This window comes from Podarcis melisellensis, assembly GCF_964234715.1.
Source record: "Podarcis melisellensis genome assembly, chromosome: 7".
NCBI lineage: Eukaryota > Metazoa > Chordata > Lepidosauria > Squamata > Lacertidae > Podarcis > Podarcis melisellensis.
In genome coordinates, this window is record NC_138539.1 from 89,729,575 (window position 1) to 89,749,869 (window position 20,295).

The following is a 20,295-nucleotide window of genomic DNA, read 5'->3' on the forward strand; positions in this document are numbered from 1 at the left end:
CCTTCCGCAGGCGGGAGCGCGCTTGGGAGCTCGGGGGCGGTGCAGCCCTTTGGAGCCTGAAGATGCGTCGCGCGTGATGGCTTTGCCCTGTGCCCCCCCGGGGCCCTAGGAGGGATGGGGGGAGGTGGCGGCCTCGATGGGGTTACACTCCCTCCGAAGTAGCGGGTACCTAGCTTGTGAGGCTTCCGGATCCTCGGCTGCTGCTTGCGGCTCAGGAGGGCCTTCCCTCAGCTTCTGCTGGCGGCCCACCTTCGCCCCGATCTGGACAGGGATACCCAACTGCTGTCATCTGTGCCCTGGTAACCTCTAGCTTCGGTTACTTCAATGCATTGTATGTGGGGCTGCCTCCGAAGACGGTTTGGAAACTTCAGCTGGTGCAGAATTCAGCGGCCAGCTTGCTCACTGGGGCAAGATAGTTTGAGCATATTACTGCAATCCTGGCCAACAAGCCTGTGTTGCTTTGAATGTTCCCCCTGCACTGAATACATAAGTTTTTTTGGTTTTGATTTATGGTTTTTGTACCATACATGATCACCCCTGAGCCCTCTCTCCCACTTTGGCTCCTTGGTATACTCCAGAACTTAGGGCGAGGCAACAAGCTGGAAGGTTGCTTGAATGGGAGTGGAGGAAAACTCCAGTCAAATGCAATCGAAAACTGTGAGGGCTCATTATCAAGCATATCTAGTGGCACGGAAGGCAGCAAAAAAGGCATACTTTGCTGCCTCCATTACATCCTCATTGTGTCGTCTGCCAGAGCTTTTCAGGTAGTTTGGGGCCTTTCACGGTCTGGCCTGAAGGAAGTGGTATCTCACTGAGACTTGTTTGTGGAGCACTTTGAGGAAAAAATCACTTTCTTTTACCAGGATCTTGGCTCATCTGTCACAACAGATGAAGCACGATTCGTGTCCAGAGCAGTGTTCGAAATTAGCCAGGCACATTTTACACCTGACTATCTGCCACTTGCGACCAAGTGAAAATGGCGCCTGGCATCATCTCGATCTGGAAATGTGTGCCAGGGGATCCTTGGATCTTTTTTTTTTTATATAAAATATTTTTATTAGTTTTTACACATATTAATAACAATACAAAACAAACACAAACATCAAAAACAAACAACAAAAATCGACTTCCCCATGCCTTCCCTTCGCCACATCCTTGTTTTACCATTTTTCGAGCAACTCATCAATCAGTCTTTAGTTAAACCCCTTTTGAATTTCCTTAAAGTTTAAAATTTACAGCTGTAGTTCTTTATTTCCTACCCCTTAACATCTTATCAGTCCATAATTTTACAGTAATTTTTTAGATATGTTTTAAATTTCCTCCAGTCCTCTTCCACTGTCTCTTTCCTCTGGTCACGGATTCTGCCGGTCATCTCTGCCAGTCCCATATATTCCATCACCTTCGATTGCCATTCTTCCAGAGTAGGTAATTCTTTCATCTTCCAATACTTTGCCAACAGGATTCTTGCTGCCGTGGTTGCATACATGAAGAATGTCTTATCCTTCTTTGATACCAATTGGCCGACCATGCCCAAGAGAAAAGCCTCCGGTTTCTTTACAAATGTCCACTTAAGGACTTTCTTAATTTCATTATAGATCATTTCCCAGTAGGCCTTAATCTTTGGGCAGGTCCACCAAAGATGGTAGAAGGTACCTTCAGCCTCATTACATTTCCAACATTTATTATTGGGCAGATGGTAAATCTTTGCAAGTTTGACTGGGGTCATGTACCACCTATAGATCATTTTCATTATATTCTCTTTCAGGGCATTACATGCCGTAAATTTAACACCGGTGGTCCATAACTGTTCCCAGTCGTCAAACATAATGTCATGACCAATGTCCTGTGCCCATTTAATCATAGCTGATTTCACTGTTTCATCCTGTGTATTCCATTTCAGCAGCAAATTATACATTTTAGATAAGTTTTTAGTATTGGATTCTAGCAATTCTGTTTCTAACTTTGACCTCTCCTTCTGAAAACCAAGTTTCCTGTCCTGCTTAAACATCTCATTTATCTGACGGTAGTGTAACCAGTCTCGAACTTTATGCTTTAGCTTCTCAAAACTTTGTAGCTTCAGTCTTTCACCATCATATTCTAAAATTTCACAGTACTTAGGCCAATTAGAGTCCATATTAATTTTTTTCACTGCTTTCGCTTCCATTGGTGACAACCACCTAGGAGTTTTACTTTCCAATAAATCCTTATATCTATTCCAAACATTATACAATGCTTTCCTGACAATATGGTTCTTAAAACTTTTATACACCTTTAGCTTGTCATACCACAAATATGCATGCCAACCAAAACTATTGTCATATCCTTCCAGATCAAGAATGTCTGTGTCTTCAAGAAGTAGCCATTGCTTCAACCAGCAAAAGGCTGCTGATTCATAATAAAGTCTTAAGTCTGGCAGTGCAAAGCCCCCTCTATCTTTTGCATCGGTTAAAATCTTAAATTTTATTCTGGGCTTTTTGCCCTGCCAGACAAATTTAGATATATCTTTCTGCCACCTCTTGAAACAGTCCATTTTGTCTAGAATCTGTAACGTCTGAAATAAAAACAACATTCTTGGCAATACATTCATCTTGATAACAGCAATTCGGCCTAACAAGGAAAGTTTCAACCTAGACCATATGTCTAAATCTTTCTTGACTTCTGTCCAACATTTTTCATAGTTGTCTTTAAATAGGTTCACATTTTTTGATGTCAGATTTACCCCCAGGTACTTAACCTTTTTTTCTATTTCCAACCCAGTTTCACTTTGAAACCTATCTTTCTCCTCTTTTGTTAGATTTTTTTCCAGCACCTTTGTTTTCTGTTTGTTCAATTTAAATCCTGCGACCTGGCCGAATATCTCCATTAATTCTAAAACTCTTTTTGTACTAGCTTCTGGCTGTTGCAAGGTTAGCACTAAATCATCTGCAAATGCCCTTAACTTGTATTGTTTGGATCCGACCTGTATTCCTTTTACCAGCTGGTCCTTCCTAATCATGTTTAATAAAACCTCCAGGACCGATATAAACAGTAAAGGGGATATAGGGCATCCCTGTCGTGTACCTTTCTCTATTGGTATCTCATCCATTACCACATTGTTCACAATTAATTTCGCTCTTTGTTCAGAATATATTGCACCTATACCGTTTTCAAACCCTTGGCCTACCCCCATCCCATGGAGATTCTTTTTCATAAATTTCCAAGAAATGTTGTCAAAGGCCTTCTCCGCGTCCACAAAGATCAGAACTGCCTTCCTATTAATGTCCACCTCTAGCATCTCTAAAATATCTATAATGTTCCTCACATTTTCTGACATATGTCTCCCTGGGAGAAAGCCTGTTTGGTTCTTATGAATCTCCTCCATCAAAACTCTCTTAAATCTTTTTGCTAAAACATCTGCAAAAATTTTGTAATCCACATTCAAGAGTGATATAGGGCGGTAGTTTTTAACTTGATGTTTCTCAGTTTCTGTCTTCGGTATAAGTGAGATAAATGCTTCTTTCCACGATTCAGGAGCCTTTTTCCCCTCTAATATCTGGTTACATACTTCCTTCAATGGCTGTATTAGCCATTCTTTAAGATCTTTGTAGTATTTTGCAGTCAAACCATCTGGTCCTGGTGATTTCCCCAATTTCGTATTCTGGATGGCACCCTCTATTTCTTGTTCTGTGATTTTTTCATTCAAAATCCTTTTATTTTGTTCTGAAATCTTTGATAGTCCATATTTTTTGACGAATTCTTCTATTTCTTGTTCATTTGTAGGCCCTTGTGCATAAAGTTTTTTGAAGAAACTTTGAAAACAGTTGCTTATTTCATTTGGTTTGTTGATAATTTTCCCATCTATTTCCAGGGATGTCACCGTATTTAACTTTTGCCTCTTTTTCAGTTGCCATGACAGCAGTTTCCCACATTTATCTGCCGATTCAAATGTCCTTTGTCTCATTTGCTTTATCTTCCATTCTATTTCCTGATTCATCAATTCCATATATTGGGTCTGATGGTACTTTATTTCTCTTAAAATCTCATGAGACTTCGGCTTAGATCTCAGTTTCTTTTCTCCTTCCTTTATCTGGTTCAAAATCTTTTCCTTCTTTTCATTTTGTTTCTTCCTTTTTATAGAATTTTGCTGAATTAGGAATCCACGCATCACGGCCTTACTTGCGTCCCATACTATTCTTTTTTCAACCCCAGTTCTCAAATTTATCTCAAAGTAATCCTTCAATATTTTTTGGGCCTTATGATAGATTTCTTCATCTCTAAATAGGGTGTCATTCATTCTCCATCTGAAGGTTCCAGCCGTTGTTAATTTCATTTCCATCTTGACTGCATTATGGTCGGAGCAGGTTTTTGTGCAGATTTCTGTTTTCTTCACTCTTGGTGCCAGACTGCTAGAAATCCAAATTTGATCAATTCTGGTCCAGCTCATTTTTGCTTCCGAGAAGAAGGTTCCCTCTCTTTCCAGAGGGTTCCTAGTTCTCCAGATGTCGATCAAGTCCATGGTGTCAGTGAGTTCGAAAAAGGTCTTTGGTAGTCTCCCATCCTTGGATATTACTTCTCTTTGTGCCTTGTCCATGTTTGTGGAGACAACTCCGTTAAAATCTCCCATCATTATAATTTTAAGATCCATAAAGTCCATTAAGGTCTCATGCAACTTCTTGAAAAACTCTGCCTTCCCCTCATTGGGTGCATAAACTCCAACAATTAAGATCTTTTCTCCTTGAATTTGAATTTCTACTGCCAGGTATCTTCCTTCATCATCTTTAAAGATCATTTTTGGTTCCCATTTTTCCTTGGCATAAATCACCACCCCTCTTTTCTTAACTTTGTCCGAGGAAACAAATTCCAGTCCTAATCTCTTATTTATCAGAAGTTTCCTGTGTATCCTGGCGATATGGGTTTCTTGCAAGCAAATTATATCTAATTGTTCTTTCTTTAATATATGAAAAACTTGATCTCTTTTTCGGGGATGGTTTAGACCATTACAGTTCCAACTCAGAAGTTGCAGAGACATTTTTATTATTGGGTACTTTTCCCACCCACTGCTCCAAGTTCTTGTTCCTCGTCCGTCGGTGCTTGGTTCAATCCAAACGATAGGTTGGTAATATCCAGTGTTCCCCCCTCTACAGTTCCTTTCTGAAAGTCCTCAAGGTTTCTCTCCAAAAAGTGTTCTTTATCTTGAATTGTTTTTATTTTAATTTTCTTCCCTTTGAAGTTAAAGGACAGTCCTTGTGGGAATTCCCACCTGAATTGAATGTTGTTTTGTTTTAATATTTCGACTAGGTCTTTAAATTGTGTTCTCACCTCCAAAAAGTATCTGGGAATATCTTTGAAGATCTGTATTTGGGAATTTTTGATAACCAATGCCCTCTGGAAATGTAGGTTCAATATTTTATCTCTCTCTTCCTTGGATCTAAAAGTTATTAAACAATCCCTTGGCTTCTTGCCTTGCTTTCTTCCAATCCGGAAGGCTGTAGTTATTGTAAATTCCTCTTCCTCTTCTCCCAACTCTTCACTCCAAAATTCTTGAAACTTATCTGTAAGAAATTCCCCAAGCTTGTCCTCCTCCTCCTCAGGTACCAGTCTCAATTTCAAGTTCTTGCCTTTCCTCTCAAGTTCCATAAGGGCCAGGGCTTCATCATGCTCATGTACCTTCCTTGCAATAGGGACAAATTTCCCTTTGGTTTCCTCGGCCGTGGTCCTCGCGTTTTCGGCTATTTTCCTCGTCTCTGCACTTTCCTGAATTAATCGATTTATAGAATCTGTATTTGTCGATATAATTGTCGTGTTCAAATCCAATCTTGTTGTCAATTCCGTCAGTTTCTTGGAATTCTCTGTAGATTGCCTAGTAAGCGATTCTAGAGATTCATTTATCTTGAGTAGAGCCTGTGTCATGGAATCCATTGATACCGTTGTTGTTCTTTCCTGTGTTGCTGTTGCTCCTGTCAAGGAGCCTCTTTTCTTTTGAGCCTGAGCCTGTTTTGCCTTGGATCTTGTTGATATTTCATCCAGTGGGCCGCTCATATCTCAAGGTCGTTCCCACAGGAACAGTTGCAGCTGGAAAATCCCACTGTTTATGTCTCAATGCAACAGTCTCTCTTTTAAGCCTCTAGAGGGAGTACATTGTATCCAATGCGGTAACAAAGAAACAGGGAGAGAAATAGCCATGCAAAGTTCCAAAAGCGAAAGTCCAAATACAAACCCTACTTTTTGCAGTTTAAAAAGTTACAGTCTTTGTCCGCTAAAGTCCCGTTATTTTATGTCAGACAAATCTTACTTTGTATCCTCAAATTAAGTTTGACAGCTCACTTCAGGCGCTCACTTCCCCGGCAGCCTGGCCAGAGTATCGGCAGTGGAAGGTTTCCCATTCAAGTCTCCCTTCTTGAGCAGATAAAATTAAGTCAAATTTCTTCCCCCCCTCTCCTGCTCGTTGGGGGGGGGGAGGTCCTCTTCCGATGTCAAGTTTAACCAATTTAAAAAGCATAAAAACGTCCCCTTTAAACACAGCTTGCTCTTTTCGTTGCTCAGTCAATCATGTAGCTCCGGGGGGCAGACTTCCTTATTTTTTGCCTCTCCCGTTTTCAGCCAAATCTTCTCAAATTTTAAAGTCCCGTTCCCTTTATTTATTGTTCTTACTCACGGGTGTTGTTTCCAATCGGTAGTTTCAGGAAGGGATCGGCGCTCTCCGTCAATGGCGACGCGGCTTCGCTCCGTGAGCTGGGTTGTGATCCTCAGCACCGCGCTCACACCCGATGCCGCTCCGGAGCCTTTAAAAAGGCTCTTTCGCGATACCGGGGGGCGCAAAGGTGCCCACCGAATCTCCTTGTTCACAGGCTTCAGCGCCTGTGATTTTAGGGGTCCCCCGCTCGCTGTAGCGGGTCAGACCCGAACTCACGGAGCAGTCCTGCTTCGGAGCTCGAAGCAAGGACCGCCATTAACGCTGGCGCCGACCGGAAGTCGGGATCCTTGGATCTTGACTGTTTTCACACACTAAGACCACATTCTGTAGAATTCTGTCGCTTATATTTTATCTGCACTATCAGAATGAATTTCAAGAACCAAAATGCTTTTTCTGTGCAACCTAATGACATTATAGCTAATTATTGTAGCTTGTCTTCACTTACCCCACTGCGCTGCTCACAGTTAGGAAGAATATACTTACGTTATGAATGGTCCGTGTCACCATTAAGAAAAAGAGTTAGGAATAGGCCAATATATACGTGAACTGTCCCTGAATCAAATGACTTTTCTGCTTTAAGTTCTCAGAGTTCTTAACCTAGCTCAAGGTTGTCATTTGAACCAGCCAGATGTTTAACTGATAATTGATCACAGTCAGTTCATCATTTGAAAAAAAAAAAGACTTTAGAGCTGTCTTGCCCAAAAATGGCAACTGGATGTTTCATTTTGGTGACTGTGACCTTGGTTTAAGTAGCCATTTGGCACCTAGCTTATATACCTGAATTTCTAACACTGGTCCAGAGCATTGTCCAACTGGTAGATTGTGAGTTACTGGTAGATCACTGGATGTCTGTGGTAGATAGATGGTAGATCTCGTCAATAACAATGGGTAGATCACAGCCAGTATTTTTATAATGTGAGTGGATCACAGCCTCTTGGAAGTTGGATGTGCCTGGTCTAGTCCTGTTGTGTTTGATGAGCTTCATTTGGTAAGACTTGAGGACCTGGGCAAGCTGGCACGTGAAGATGTTTCATTTAGTCAGGCCTTTGAGTATTCTGTGGTCCTTTAAATGTTTGTGGGAGGGGGGTTATTGGGTTTATAAATGTATTTTGTGTTCTCATTGTATATTTTTATGTTGTTACTGCTCTATGATCTTTGAATAAAGGATGGTATACAGATTTAATTAACAACAACAATAGCCCTGAGCCTAGGGTCCCAGGTTTTAGCAGTAGCCAGAAGTGCATTAGCACTTTCAAAACTAGTGCATCAGCTGCATCCATCTCTGGAGCTGTCTGTTCACATGGCCAGATTGCTCACTGGATCCAGTTAATTAATTTAATTTATAAATTTCCATACAGCTTTATATTTTTAAGAAAAATCTCAAAGCGGTTCACAGCATATTAAACATCAATAAAACAATCCAGAATCAAACATTTCTGAAGAAAATAAAATATAAAGTACACACTCAAAGCAACATAATCAACAGGAAACCAAAATACCATCTCAGAGATTTCAAAATAAAACACTACAAAGGTGGCCAACTACAGAATACATATTTAACACAAAGTAAGTTAACAAAAAACAAACAAACTTAAACATTAAAAAAGGTGCTAAGTGAAGTCAATTATAAAATGCACATTTAAAACAGCACAATTAGCAAGAGAATAAAATATTACAATAAGCATGACATGGTTGTTTGACAGGCACAAAAAGATGGGGCAAAAGAATCCAATAATTAGGATTTGTTTTCAGGCATAGCGATGTCCCTCCGGTCTCACCAGGATCCTCTTTAGTAGACCTGGGTGAGTCTGGGCTCCGCCCCCTAAGCCAGGTGGGAGTGGCCTTCATGACTCACAGCCAGGCAATGTTACAGGGAGAATGGAAATTCCTTGATACACCAGCTTACTGGCTTTCTACTTATTTCTGGGCACAAATCATAAGTGCTGGTTATGACCCACAAAGCCCTATGTGGTTTGGGTTCTGGCTATCTGAAGGATGATATCTTCCTATATGAGCCTGCTAAGACTTTGACGTCTTTTGGGGAGGTCTTTCTCTTGGTCCCACCACCTCTGCAGACACGATTGAGGAGGATCAAAGAGAGAATCTTCCTTTTGCTGGCAGGCAAGTGCTCCCCCCACCCCCGGTCTTTGGCCACTAACAGGCTATTGTGGCAGGGTCTTCTGAGGGTGGATGTTGTACTTGCCAGCCAGCTGGCACATACGGTGGCAATTTTATTCTCAAGTTGTGCAGCAGTGCCAGCCAGCTGACTCACACTGTGGCACCTAGATGGTGGAGATGTCAGTTGCATTACCTGCAACAAGACATCTCAAATTGGTTGCAAGCAAACCATCCCCAGTTGCGAAATGTGCCTGGCAACCAGGAAATTCTGAACCCTACTTGCTTGTGTGTTGCATTTGTGTGTGTACATGCACACTCTTAAATGGTTTTAAGTGTTTTCAGTACTGTTTTTAATAGGATTACTTATTTTACTTTTTAAAATGTTTATATTGCATGGCTTTAGTTGTATCTGTTTTAATTTTTGCTATAAGCCAATTTGCATCATGCATTGGGAGAAAGGTGGAATATAAATAGAGTAATCAACACATCTTGTACTTTGCTCTCTGGAGAACTTGAGACTGGAGCTATGTTGGTCTTAGTAACTTTAATCTTTTGCTTATAGTTTCTAACTTTTCCTTGCTGATTTCCCCCCCTGCTGTTCTGTTGAGTTCTTTGCTGAAAGCAGTTTGAGTGTCTTTGCCATGCTGGATTTATGCCAGAACATGATTAGTATCTATCAGCTATAATGATATGTGTCCTACATGTGGTGAATAACTTTGTGGTCCTAGGCAGTGTCTGAAACTCTCCATGTGCTAGGTGCGTTTTGCAACTTGGCATGGTCCAGTTGTGACCAGTTTTAGATCTATGGAGGCGATGTATGGTTCCTAAGACTCAAGAGTAAAATACCTGCCTCCCATGTGCCGCAATGTGAATCACCTGGGTAGTGTGAGAGTAAAAATGCCGCCCTGTGCCACAGCACAAGTAAAAATGGTGCTGCAGGTAGTGCAAGACTCAAAGTGCCGCCCTGCCTGACCCACAGGTAAAATTGCTGATGCTGAATAAAACTGCCCCACACGCTGCATCATAAGTCACCTGGGTAGCGCTGTGGGCAGCACATCAGTCAAAATGCTATCCCGTGTGACTCCACAATTTCTGTTCTCATCCTGAAGCAAAGTTCTTAACCCAAGGTAATATTTCTGGGTTAGTGGAGTCTATAACCTGAAGCATATGTAACCCGAGGTACCACTGTACATACATTGGAATAGGTCTTAGTGTTTTCTGTTGCATTACTTCCAATAAATGCATATGGGATTGCAATCCTTGAGAGATGAAAGACTTACAAAATGACAGGTAGTTGCTTATCTGCTTTATAAAATTGGGGGACATTCCGCAAACATAAACTATATTGTTGTTTTTCTTCGTACTATATATTATTGCCTCTGCCCCCTGCAAAGTGTTTTATTTTTAAGAACAATTCCTTTTGGTTGTGAAAAGTTTCCAGTTGCATGATTTGACAGAGTTCTTCTACAAGGACTTGCAAATGTTCAAGTAAATGGCCAGAGTAATATCTGGTATAATTTTATTTGCTAGCTAACTTTTAAGGTGGTTCTGTTCTTGATCAAGTATTTAGTTCCTGCACATTCTGTTTGTTGCTTATTGCAGATGTAATACCAGTAATTTAAGATGCACGTAAGCTCCTTTGGGGAAAATGTGAGCATTTGGGATTCTGAACAAAGTCTGGAGGAAACTGATTTGTGGTGGGAGTCTTAAGCAATAAGTAATAAATATTAAAGTCGCTAAGCAATAAGTAGCAGATATCCAGGTTGCTAAGGCTGAGTCATATGCAGAAGAATGGGAAGAGCTTCCAGTGTGAATCCCTAGGAGAGAAGAACAAAGGTCTGAACACCTAAATAGCCATTGCATAGCTGAGAGTTAGAAGAAGAACTTAAAGAGGCATTACCTTACCCAGAGCTTGGCTTTCTAGCATTGCTAAGTGGCTAAGATACACCCTCTGCCAGATGTCTCCAGAAGAATTTCAGGGCCTTGGATGGCTGCAGGCATAATACGTCTGTAGATCTGGGTTTACACCTTAAGAATCTGATCCCACTGTTTCAAGTGAATAGTTGACTTTTTGATGGGGGGGGGCGCGTTCCAGTGATAGAGTGTCTGCTTTGCATATGAAAGATCCCAGATTCAGCCTCTAGCACAGGGGTTGGCAAGGTTTACCTCACCTGGGCCAGTTAACTCTAGCGGAGGTCCTTCCATTTCCGCAGGAGGGCCTGCGATTTCCGGCATCTGCACATGTGCAGGCGCGATTTCCGGCGTCGCAGAAGCGAGTCCCCGCACCACGCTGCGCTGGTTTGTGGCCCATGGGCCTTAGGTTGCCAACCCCTGCTCTAGCATCTTCAAGTAGAGTTGAGAAATACTCCTGTCTGAATTCCTGGTTACTGCTAGTCATTATTTACAACACCACTCTCACTATCACACCACCATCCTTTTGCTCAGAAGAGAGACCTTAAATTGGGAGTGTACTACCACAAGTATGGGACAATGACATTTTGGGACAGCCTTATAGTTGTCATGGTGGCCATGAAGTCTTGCAGCACCCTAGTTGAAGTGAGCTTGGCATAAATATTGAGATCCCCCAATGCTGCTGTTCTGGGATTCTCAAAACGAAATCCAAGACCATCTTCATCAACATATGTAGTGAAATAATAGAATTGTAGAGTTGGAAGGGATCCCGGAGGGTCATCAAGTCCACCCCCTGCAATGCAGGAATCTCAACTAAAGCATACATGGCAGAAAGCCATCCAAACTCTGCTTTAGAACCTCCAAGGAAGGAGAGCCCACCACCACTCTTGGGAGTCTTTTCCACTGTCAAACAGCTCTTACTGTTTGAAAGTTATTCCTGAGGTATTAGCCAGAATCTACTTCCTTGTAACTTGAAGCCATTTGTTAGAGTCCTATCCACCGGAGCAGGAGAAAACAAGCTTGAGAGTTTTAAATTGTAGGGGCAAGCAGAATGTGATGTTTGAACGGCTCTCTAAACTATGCCTGTAGTGTTCCTTTACAATCTGATCATAGCATATGTGCTCAGTTTCATAGAAATGGTAGAGGGAGTCTATCCTAATACTCAGTTGGCCTGGGATTCCGCATTATGACACATGAGGGCTTTGCTTACACTCAGTTATGTCCTCTTAACTCGACTCCCACAGCACAATCCCCTGAAGACTTTTTACACCTTCAGCCTTTTAAAATATTGCCTACATTTAAATTGGCCTCTGGCAAATTGGCGTTCTTGACAAGAACAGTTCAGATGCTTAGTTGCATAGATAGTGAAATTTGATTTAGGTGCCTGGCATCATCGGGATCCTTGGATCTTGACTGTTTTCACACACTAAGACCACATTCTGTAGAATTCTCTCAGTTATATTTTATCTGCACTATCAGAATGAATTTCAAGAACCAAAATGCTTTTTCTGTGCAGCCTGAGCAGGAGCACTGAATGACATTATAGTTAATTGCTGTAGCTTGTCTTCACTTACCCCACCCCACTGCGCTGCTCACAGTTAGGAAGAATATACTTATGTTGTGAATGGTCCGTGTCACCATTACGAAAAAGAGGTAGGAATAGGCCAATATATATGTGAACTGTCCCTGAATCAAATGACTTTTCTTCTTTAAGTTCTCAAAGTTTTTAACCTTTTTTTTGTTTAATTTATTATAACATATAAAACGCTTACATTTACACAATACATATATGCAATACACTACCTTATTTTCATAGCATAAAACATACCTACAATACTCTGTATAATACCTACTTATGCTATACATATCAACATACCTACACACCTACCCCACACGGACACCCACAAAGTTGTTACGATAATGAAGCAATGCTGCTGCAAAGTCCTAGCTTGAAAAGTAAACATGATGGGAATGTTGAGACTGCCCGTGGGAAAAAGAGGGACAGTCAATTCACAGTGCGAAGCACCGGAATTAGCTCAGAGTGAAATATGAGCTCTTCCGTTTATTCCTGTCCGGGATGTACAGGAAGTGTTTGTCACAACACTGCTGGAGTTTGAAGAGAGCAGTCATGTTTTTTATAACGCTGCAAAGACAGAAATAAAGGCATGTAAATACGTTTCTGTCTATCTCTTTCCCCTGCCCGGGGGGGGGGGCAGGAAAGAGGGGTGTGTTCTTCTCACGTTTGAGAAGAATCGCCTATCGAGACCTTGCCTGCGCTTGCTGGGGAATGCAGCCAGGGAGGTCAACAGGGAATTAAGCCGGGTGCCTGGGATTGTTGTCACTTTCTCCTGAAAAGGGCTTGAATTTCCCGACATGACTTCCAGCCATTCTTGTTACGCTACTTTATTTTTCCAACTAGCTTAAAGACATTTCATTGTTTCTTTGATCTCTTCTTTCATCTTAACTTTACTCTCCTTTCACTCTAATCATTTTCTGGATTCACTCAGTATCTGTCAAAAATTCTACTTTTTCCATATAGATTTTGATGTATTCCTTAAAGATAGCCCACTCCTTATTCACTTTTTGTAGCATATCTCCTCTTATCCTCCCTGTTAATTCGGCAGTATGGAAGTATTTCATCATTTTAGATAGCCAGCCTGTTTTAGTTGGGATGCTGCTGCTTTTCCAATTTTTGGCAATTAATAACCTTGCCGCCGTAGTCGCATACATAAATATTGGTCTGACCGTTCTTTTTATTTCCTCTGACATGATGCCTAGGAGAAAGGATTCTGGTTTTCCCCCCAAATGATAATCTAAACATCTTTTTCAATTTGTTATAAATATTTTCCCAGAATCCCACTATCACTTTGCACTCCCACCACATGTGTAGAAAGGTTCCTGCCCCGTTTTTGCATCTCCAACAGATATCACTACAATTTTAATAAATTTTTGCCAGTCTAACCGGACTTCAAAGTTCTTAACCTAGCTCAAGGTTGTCATCTGAACCAGCCATATGTGTAACTGATAATCGACCACAGTGACTTCATCATTTGAAAAATAAGACTTTAGAGCCATCTTGCAAAAAAAAAATGGATATTAGACATTCTATTTTTGTGACTGTAACCTTGGTTTAAGGAGCCATTTTGCACCTAGCTTATGTATCTGAGTTTCTAACGCTGGCTAAAAGATTCCCATAGGCATGTGGTGAGATGGCTTAGCTACCTTTCATAAATCATAGCCTGCCTTTCAAATTTCCTTTCCATTTCCACCATGTTTCCTTGATTGTGTTTTTCTTTCAGATTTGACTGTGATGCATACATCTAAAAATCTTTTGCTATTCATTGTTTGCAGCCTAAAGAATGTAATGGTATCAAAATTCCCATTGACTCCAGCAAACCAAACCCCAATGAAGTGGAATTTGATAATCTGTATTTGGATATGAATGGCATCATCCACCCTTGTACACATCCTGAGGACAAGTGAGTCACATTTGTACATTAAATTGGTAGCTTGTATTAAACATTGTTTGGATATTGACACAATGTCTTACATTGCAGACCAGCACCCAAAAATGAAGATGAAATGATGGTGGCCATATTTGAGTATATTGACAGGCTTTTTAATATTGTGAGACCGAGGCGGCTTCTCTACATGGCAATAGATGGAGTGGTAAGTACTTAAGTGGTTGCCCTTGATGTATTTGGGTCAGGGTTGATAAAAATTGTGTCTGAATCATTTGAAGTGCTATTTTCTGCTGTAGTTTAATTTCCACTTTATTTACAATGCTGTTGGACCCAATGACTAAATTCCATTCCTGCATCTGTTTTGCCAGTTGGTGAACAGAGTCAAAATTAAAGTAACTGCATTTATATATGAGATGATTTTATTTTTAACACTTTGTGAGTGTGAACATTACTTATGCCACCTAAGATAGATTGTGAATGGTGGCTTCATTTAAGGTTCATTAAGGAAGCTGCTCCGGCGGGAAGGTAAACGGTGTTTCAGAGCACTGCTCTGGTTTGCCAGAAGCAGCTTAGTCATTCTGGCCACATGACCCGGAAGCTGTACGCTGGCTCCCTCGGCCAATAAAGCGATATGAGTGCTGCAATATCAGAGTCGGTCACGACTGGATCTAATGGTCAGGGGTCCCTTTACCTTTAAGGAAGCCACTGGTATGTGATCTCAGTTTGTTGATCTTCTTATAGCCCATGTGCTTAGTGTTGTGGCATACATGCACAGTCTAGAAAGGTATTGCAGGATAAGATGAGTTTATCAACTCCCCTTCAATTTCTCTCTGAGTGCAGTCTGAACTCAAGAGTGGTATTCTTCAGGGAGGTCCTTTTAGAATGATGTATAACCTTATTGTTCAAGAAGAACTCCTTTTTATTTCTTAATCTTGTCTTTGCATTTATTTTGGCCTTAATCCTAACCCCTGAGTGACAGCCACAGGGCACGATGGAACGACACAGCCAGAGCTATAGCTATAGCTATAGCACTGGCACTCACACCAGGTCTCAGGCTGGTACTGCAAAGGGTCATAGATCAGACCTGTCACTGTTACATGATAGCAGCTGGGTCTGCACAGGTTCTAGCCAATCCTGTGCTGGCCCAGCCTTACCCCTCCCTGCCTCCATTTTGGAGTTTCCCTTGGCTACTGCTGGTGGGAATGCAACTGGCAGCAACTTCCATCCCTGTTTGCATCACACTTTGTCAGCAGAACTCCACCACTGACTTCTGCTCCATTCAGACGCATAGCTGTCAACTTTTCCTGTTTCTTGTGAGGAATCCTATTCGGAATAAGGGAATTTCCCTCTAAAAAAGGGAAAAGTTGACAGCTATGTTCAGACGTGCTCCAGAAATGGTAGTAGATCAGGGGTTGGGATTGTTCTTCTTAAAATGATAATGTGTTATACCCACTATTAGTTTGCATTGCATATACACATCTGAACTAGAATACATTAATTTGTAAAATTATAAGCCTTCTGTTTTTTATTGCAAAACTGAAACAACCCCAAACACCTATTTTCATGTTCACAAGTTACTAATGATATCTCAGTGCAGGATCCCTTAACTGATAAGGATTAATGAATGAAAAGTATATTTACTCAGGGGCTATTCCAGATTGTTTTAACAACCACTTTAGCTGTAGACAGCAGCTTGTGAAACTGTTCTTGCACACAGGATGTTTTAGCTAACTTCCATTAACTGTTACTGGTCAGGAAGCCTCCTTGTTCTGAGATCAGTTCGAAAATGATGGAGCACTAATTTTCCAAAGTTGGATCCAGTCATCTGTCCTGGACTTAGCAATGTGTTTCTAGTTAGTTTTTAAAAACATGATTAATTAGTTTCTGTCACATACCAGTCTTTCCAGCTGGTAGACAAAGGGGAGAAGGCAAAAATGTCCCTGCCTATCCCAAAGCTTCCTTTGCTGTTGCTGTCTCCCTCCACCACTGCTACCAGACTCCACTGCAGTAAGAAAGAACAGGCAACTGTATATAGCACAACAGTAACAAAAACCAGTGTTAACTGCATCATAACAACATATATAAAGTAGCAATTGTCAGCAAGAAGGTTGATTACATTCCACAGGTAAACAAAAAGGCTTTCACCTTGCACTAAAATGAAGCCAATGTGAGGACAAAGAAATGTTGCAGCTGCTGCAGGATATGTGGCAAAAAATGAGGCACAGCTGTATTACTGAACTGGAAGCATATTTAATTGTTGTAAAGTTTCTCATGGGTAATGGAAATCGCCCCATGTTTAGATAAAATAATAAACGCAATTGCAGTTTCTCTTTTGAACATTAGCTTAAGCTCTTGAGTATGTATTTTAAAACATAAATGGAAAAAAAATTTGCTACCAGCAGATAAGGCTTCCTCAATTGCATACGTAAAGTAAGTAAGCTCTCGTTACGTGAATCATTCTAAGGTTCTCAAATTTAATACAGTATAGAAATTAAGTATAAAGGGTGAAATGATTAGTCATGGTAATTCTATTCTTCTAGGCTCCCCGTGCAAAAATGAACCAGCAAAGATCTAGAAGATTTAGAGCATCAAAGGAAGGAGTGGAGACTGCAGAAGAGAAGCAGAGAATCAGACAAGAAATTTTAGAGAAAGGTATATAGATTTGTTACCTATTCAGTTTAGTTCAGTAACAGGTAACTTGAAGAAGAGTTGCATCTTCTGAAGTATTTCTCTTGCGACAGGCTCCATATCACAGATATCACATGACCGGCCTAGGGAAAAGACTGACATGCACTTAGTTTTGTATTCAATTTTGCATTAGCAGTTGTTTGTGTTCTGTGATTTCTTGGGAGTGTAGGAAAGCTGTGCAGTATGGAATTGAGCACAGAATTCAGGTTCCTAAAAATCTAAGCATATTTAAAACCACATTTCTAACCCTTATTTTTTCCATTTATTAAATTTCTATACCACCCTTCATCTGAGGATCAGTGGGAGGTTTACAATAGTTGTACAGATGTGCTTGAAATTGTATTAGCAATGCATTGTAAAAATTGAAGAGTTGCTGAATTAAAATTACCATTAGTAGAGAATAGAGCTACAATGGTCTGCATCACCTTGTAACTAGAAGGAGCTTAATAAAGTATGCAAAATAAAAAGTCAAGCAAATTTGCATGATTTTGTTATTGATCTCTCATAATTTATACTTATAACAATACAAATGCATCCCTATGCAAACTGATCTGAAAGCTCCACTAAGAGCCATGGGACTTGTGCCTGAGTTTATACATATGTATAAAATTGTGGTTTTGATCACAACTAGTTGTGATTCCCATAACTGAGTGAAATGAGATATTACATGTTCAAAATAACAGAGGGAGTATGTCTTGTCCCCCTCCCTCCTGCAGTTATCTGTCTCAAACTAGTTAAATTATGTTGCTTTTAAAGGTGGCTATCTTCCTCCAGAAGAAATAAAAGAAAGATTTGATAGCAATTGCATTACTCCAGTAAGTATTCTTATAATTCTAATTTGGAAGTTGTCACAGTACTGATCATGGTATTGTTGCATGATTCTTGGCTAATTTCTGACTGGCTGTAGGTTTCCTCCCTCCTCCTATCTTCAGAATAGCTGTGTAAGGATAGACTAGGATCCAACAGCTTTTTCTATATGAAACAATACTGTTTGATGGCATTCACAGAGGAAGAATATTCTTCGCTTTGGCATCTCCTGCTGCCAAACAATGCTGCATTGTAAGAATGGTGAGGAGAAACTGAAAGGCAGCAGCAAAGATGGGGTGCTTTTTCAAATTCATGTTTTTTTTCCATGTGGAAAAATCTAAATTTGTTGGCGTATTAAGAATTGCCCTGCCAATGTCAGCACAGGTTTGGGAGGCTGTGACATACAGGGAGTTTCGGCAGTTCTATAGGGTAATCTGTTGTTGATACCGCAGGTCAAAGAGAGAGCCTGCACCATGTTTTGGCATTTGCCTAACAAGCAAGCTGTAGAGAGGGAGGCATGGGCATGCATGCAAGATTTGCCTTGAAATGGTTTGGTATTTGAAGAGGGTTTTTAAATGTGTTCAACTGAACAAACTTAAACCCTCCTGTAAGTGGGAACCTTCTTTTACCAGAGAGCTTTTTCTAAGTGCATTCTATCAAACATGCTTAAGAATCTTCTTCAAGCCTTTGTGCTAGTTGTGCAGAACTTTGCATTGCAGTTCTTATGTTCCCTTAGATGCTGGAACATGACTTTAGGCTTATTTGGATTTCCAGCCAGAAACTTCCCATACAAAAAACCTTGGGCTACAACAGAGTTATCTCTTCCACCCCTAATCCAGTGTTTAGTTTCATGCAGAAACCTTGTGTGAAGGTGTGTTCAGCACAGAAATCCTCATAGGCTTAAGATAAATAAACCTTTTTTCACTAAGCAAGACCTGAGTGATGAAGAGCTCATTATGTGATGGATTTGGTCTAAGGCTTTCAAGTTTGGTTTCCTAGTAAACTTCAAACATAAAATGTTAACCTAATCATTAGCCAAGTTGTATGTTTCTGAACCTCTTTGCTTCCTAGTGGAAAAAATGTAAAATATAAATGAGGCATGGGGAATTTCCTGTTGAGGAGAGTGTTCTCTGCACCGCAGTGGTTCATCTCTCAAGGGCTGTCTGCAGTGGGCAGGACCAGAGCCAGTATAAATATAAAAGTGGGGGTTTTCCCTTTTCTAGTTCTGACACATTTTTTCTCTCCCTTCCTCTACATTCAGAGGGCTGCTGGGGACACTCTTATCTTGCCAAGGGGTTTGAACTGGTGACCAGGAGGTTCCCCACATATATAAATGCAGATGCAGATTGTAGTTGTGTAATAATAATAATAATAATAATATATATATATATATATATATATATATATATATATATATATATATATATATATGCTTTCGTAGATTTTCACGGGTACAGGAATGCAGGTTTTGGTGTCCTCGGGTGTCTTCCCGTGTAAAAGTTGGGGTGTCTAGGCGACGTTTCGACGAGGTCTCACTCGTCATCTTCAGGCTGGTGCTTTCGGCTTCTTGTTACTGGAACAGAGCAGGATCTCAGTGTTTGAGTTCCTATAAATACTGTTGAGGGGGTGTGGTGTATAGCCTCCAATGTTCTGGGCAGAGAGGAAGTTCCCAGGCTAGTGTGCCTTTTCTTCTTTTGTTCCTTAATTACTTGAGGGATATCTTGAGTGATTTCTTGAGTGATATCCTGAGTACCACTTAGGTGGGTCATTAGGTGTGGATTAGTTGCTAAAGTCTTTGTGTCTTGACCTCTTGAACTTTGTGAAGAGTTTTTCTGAGAAGATGGCTGTACTGCACTTAGTTGTGCTCTGGCTTGGCTTCGTGTATAGGGGCGAGCTGTGGTTTTGTGGCCTGTGTCAGCCAGATCTGTGTAGGGATTGCAGGGGGGTGCAGCATCCGGAGGTGCCACCATGGTTTGGCTACTGGATGGTGTCTGTAATTTGAATCTCTCAAATGTGTTAATTGCCAATGGATACCAGCAAAACAGGGTTACGAAGCTAATCCAAAAAGAAACACCCCCCAAAAACCAAGACACAGAAGAAAACAATGGCATGGCCCTCCTTCCTTATATCAAGGGCACTACAGATAAAATTAGCAAAATCCTCCATAAACACAATATCAAAACAGCCTTTTGCACCAACCAAAAAATAGCCAATATCCTCAGAAACCCCAAGGATAAAATCCAGTTGGAAAACCAAGGGGTCTATGAAATACCCTGCAAAGTCTGCCCAGCCACGTACATTGGACAAACAAACAGACGAATAAATGCACGTATCGCAGAACACAAGAATGCCGTCAAAAAAGAAGAAAAAACTTCCTCTCTTTTCCAACACATGAAAGAAACAGGACACGAAATTAATTTTGCAGATTCCAAATTGCTCTTTAACATGGAACATCACCACAAGAGAATAATCATGGAAGCCATCGAGATAGAGAAACACCCTCACAACATGAACAAGCGTGACGACACATCCCGCTTGCCAGACATCTGGAAATTAGCCCTCCCCACAAAAACTGACACCAGATCCAGAGGCACACAGAACGCCATCACCAATCAACCACACCAGACCCAAACC

General features: G+C 40.9%; 2 protein-coding genes and 1 long non-coding RNA gene across 3 annotated transcripts in view; 2 read left to right on the forward strand and 1 right to left on the reverse strand.

Moving 5' to 3' along the window:
* KIZ (kizuna centrosomal protein) overlaps positions 1–20,295 on the forward strand; it is a 175,782-nt gene that overhangs the window by 82,845 nt on the left and 72,642 nt on the right. The window lies entirely within an intron of this gene.
* The window catches only part of XRN2 (5'-3' exoribonuclease 2), a 62,118-nt gene that overhangs the window by 322 nt on the left and 41,501 nt on the right, over positions 1–20,295 (forward strand). Inside the window, exons 2-5 of the mRNA XM_081917755.1 lie at positions 14,054–14,181; positions 14,260–14,371; positions 16,707–16,818; positions 17,611–17,669. Coding sequence (XP_081773881.1) covers positions 14,054–14,181; positions 14,260–14,371; positions 16,707–16,818; positions 17,611–17,669 — 411 coding nt within the window. The remainder of the gene's footprint in view (positions 1–14,053; positions 14,182–14,259; positions 14,372–16,706; positions 16,819–17,610; positions 17,670–20,295) is intronic.
* On the reverse strand, positions 10,541–17,598 carry LOC309373634. The gene is made up of 3 exons (XR_014170114.1): positions 16,836–17,598; positions 16,062–16,168; positions 10,541–10,608 (listed from the first exon to the last, which is right to left on the reverse strand). It is a non-coding gene; the product is annotated as an uncharacterized lncRNA (long non-coding RNA).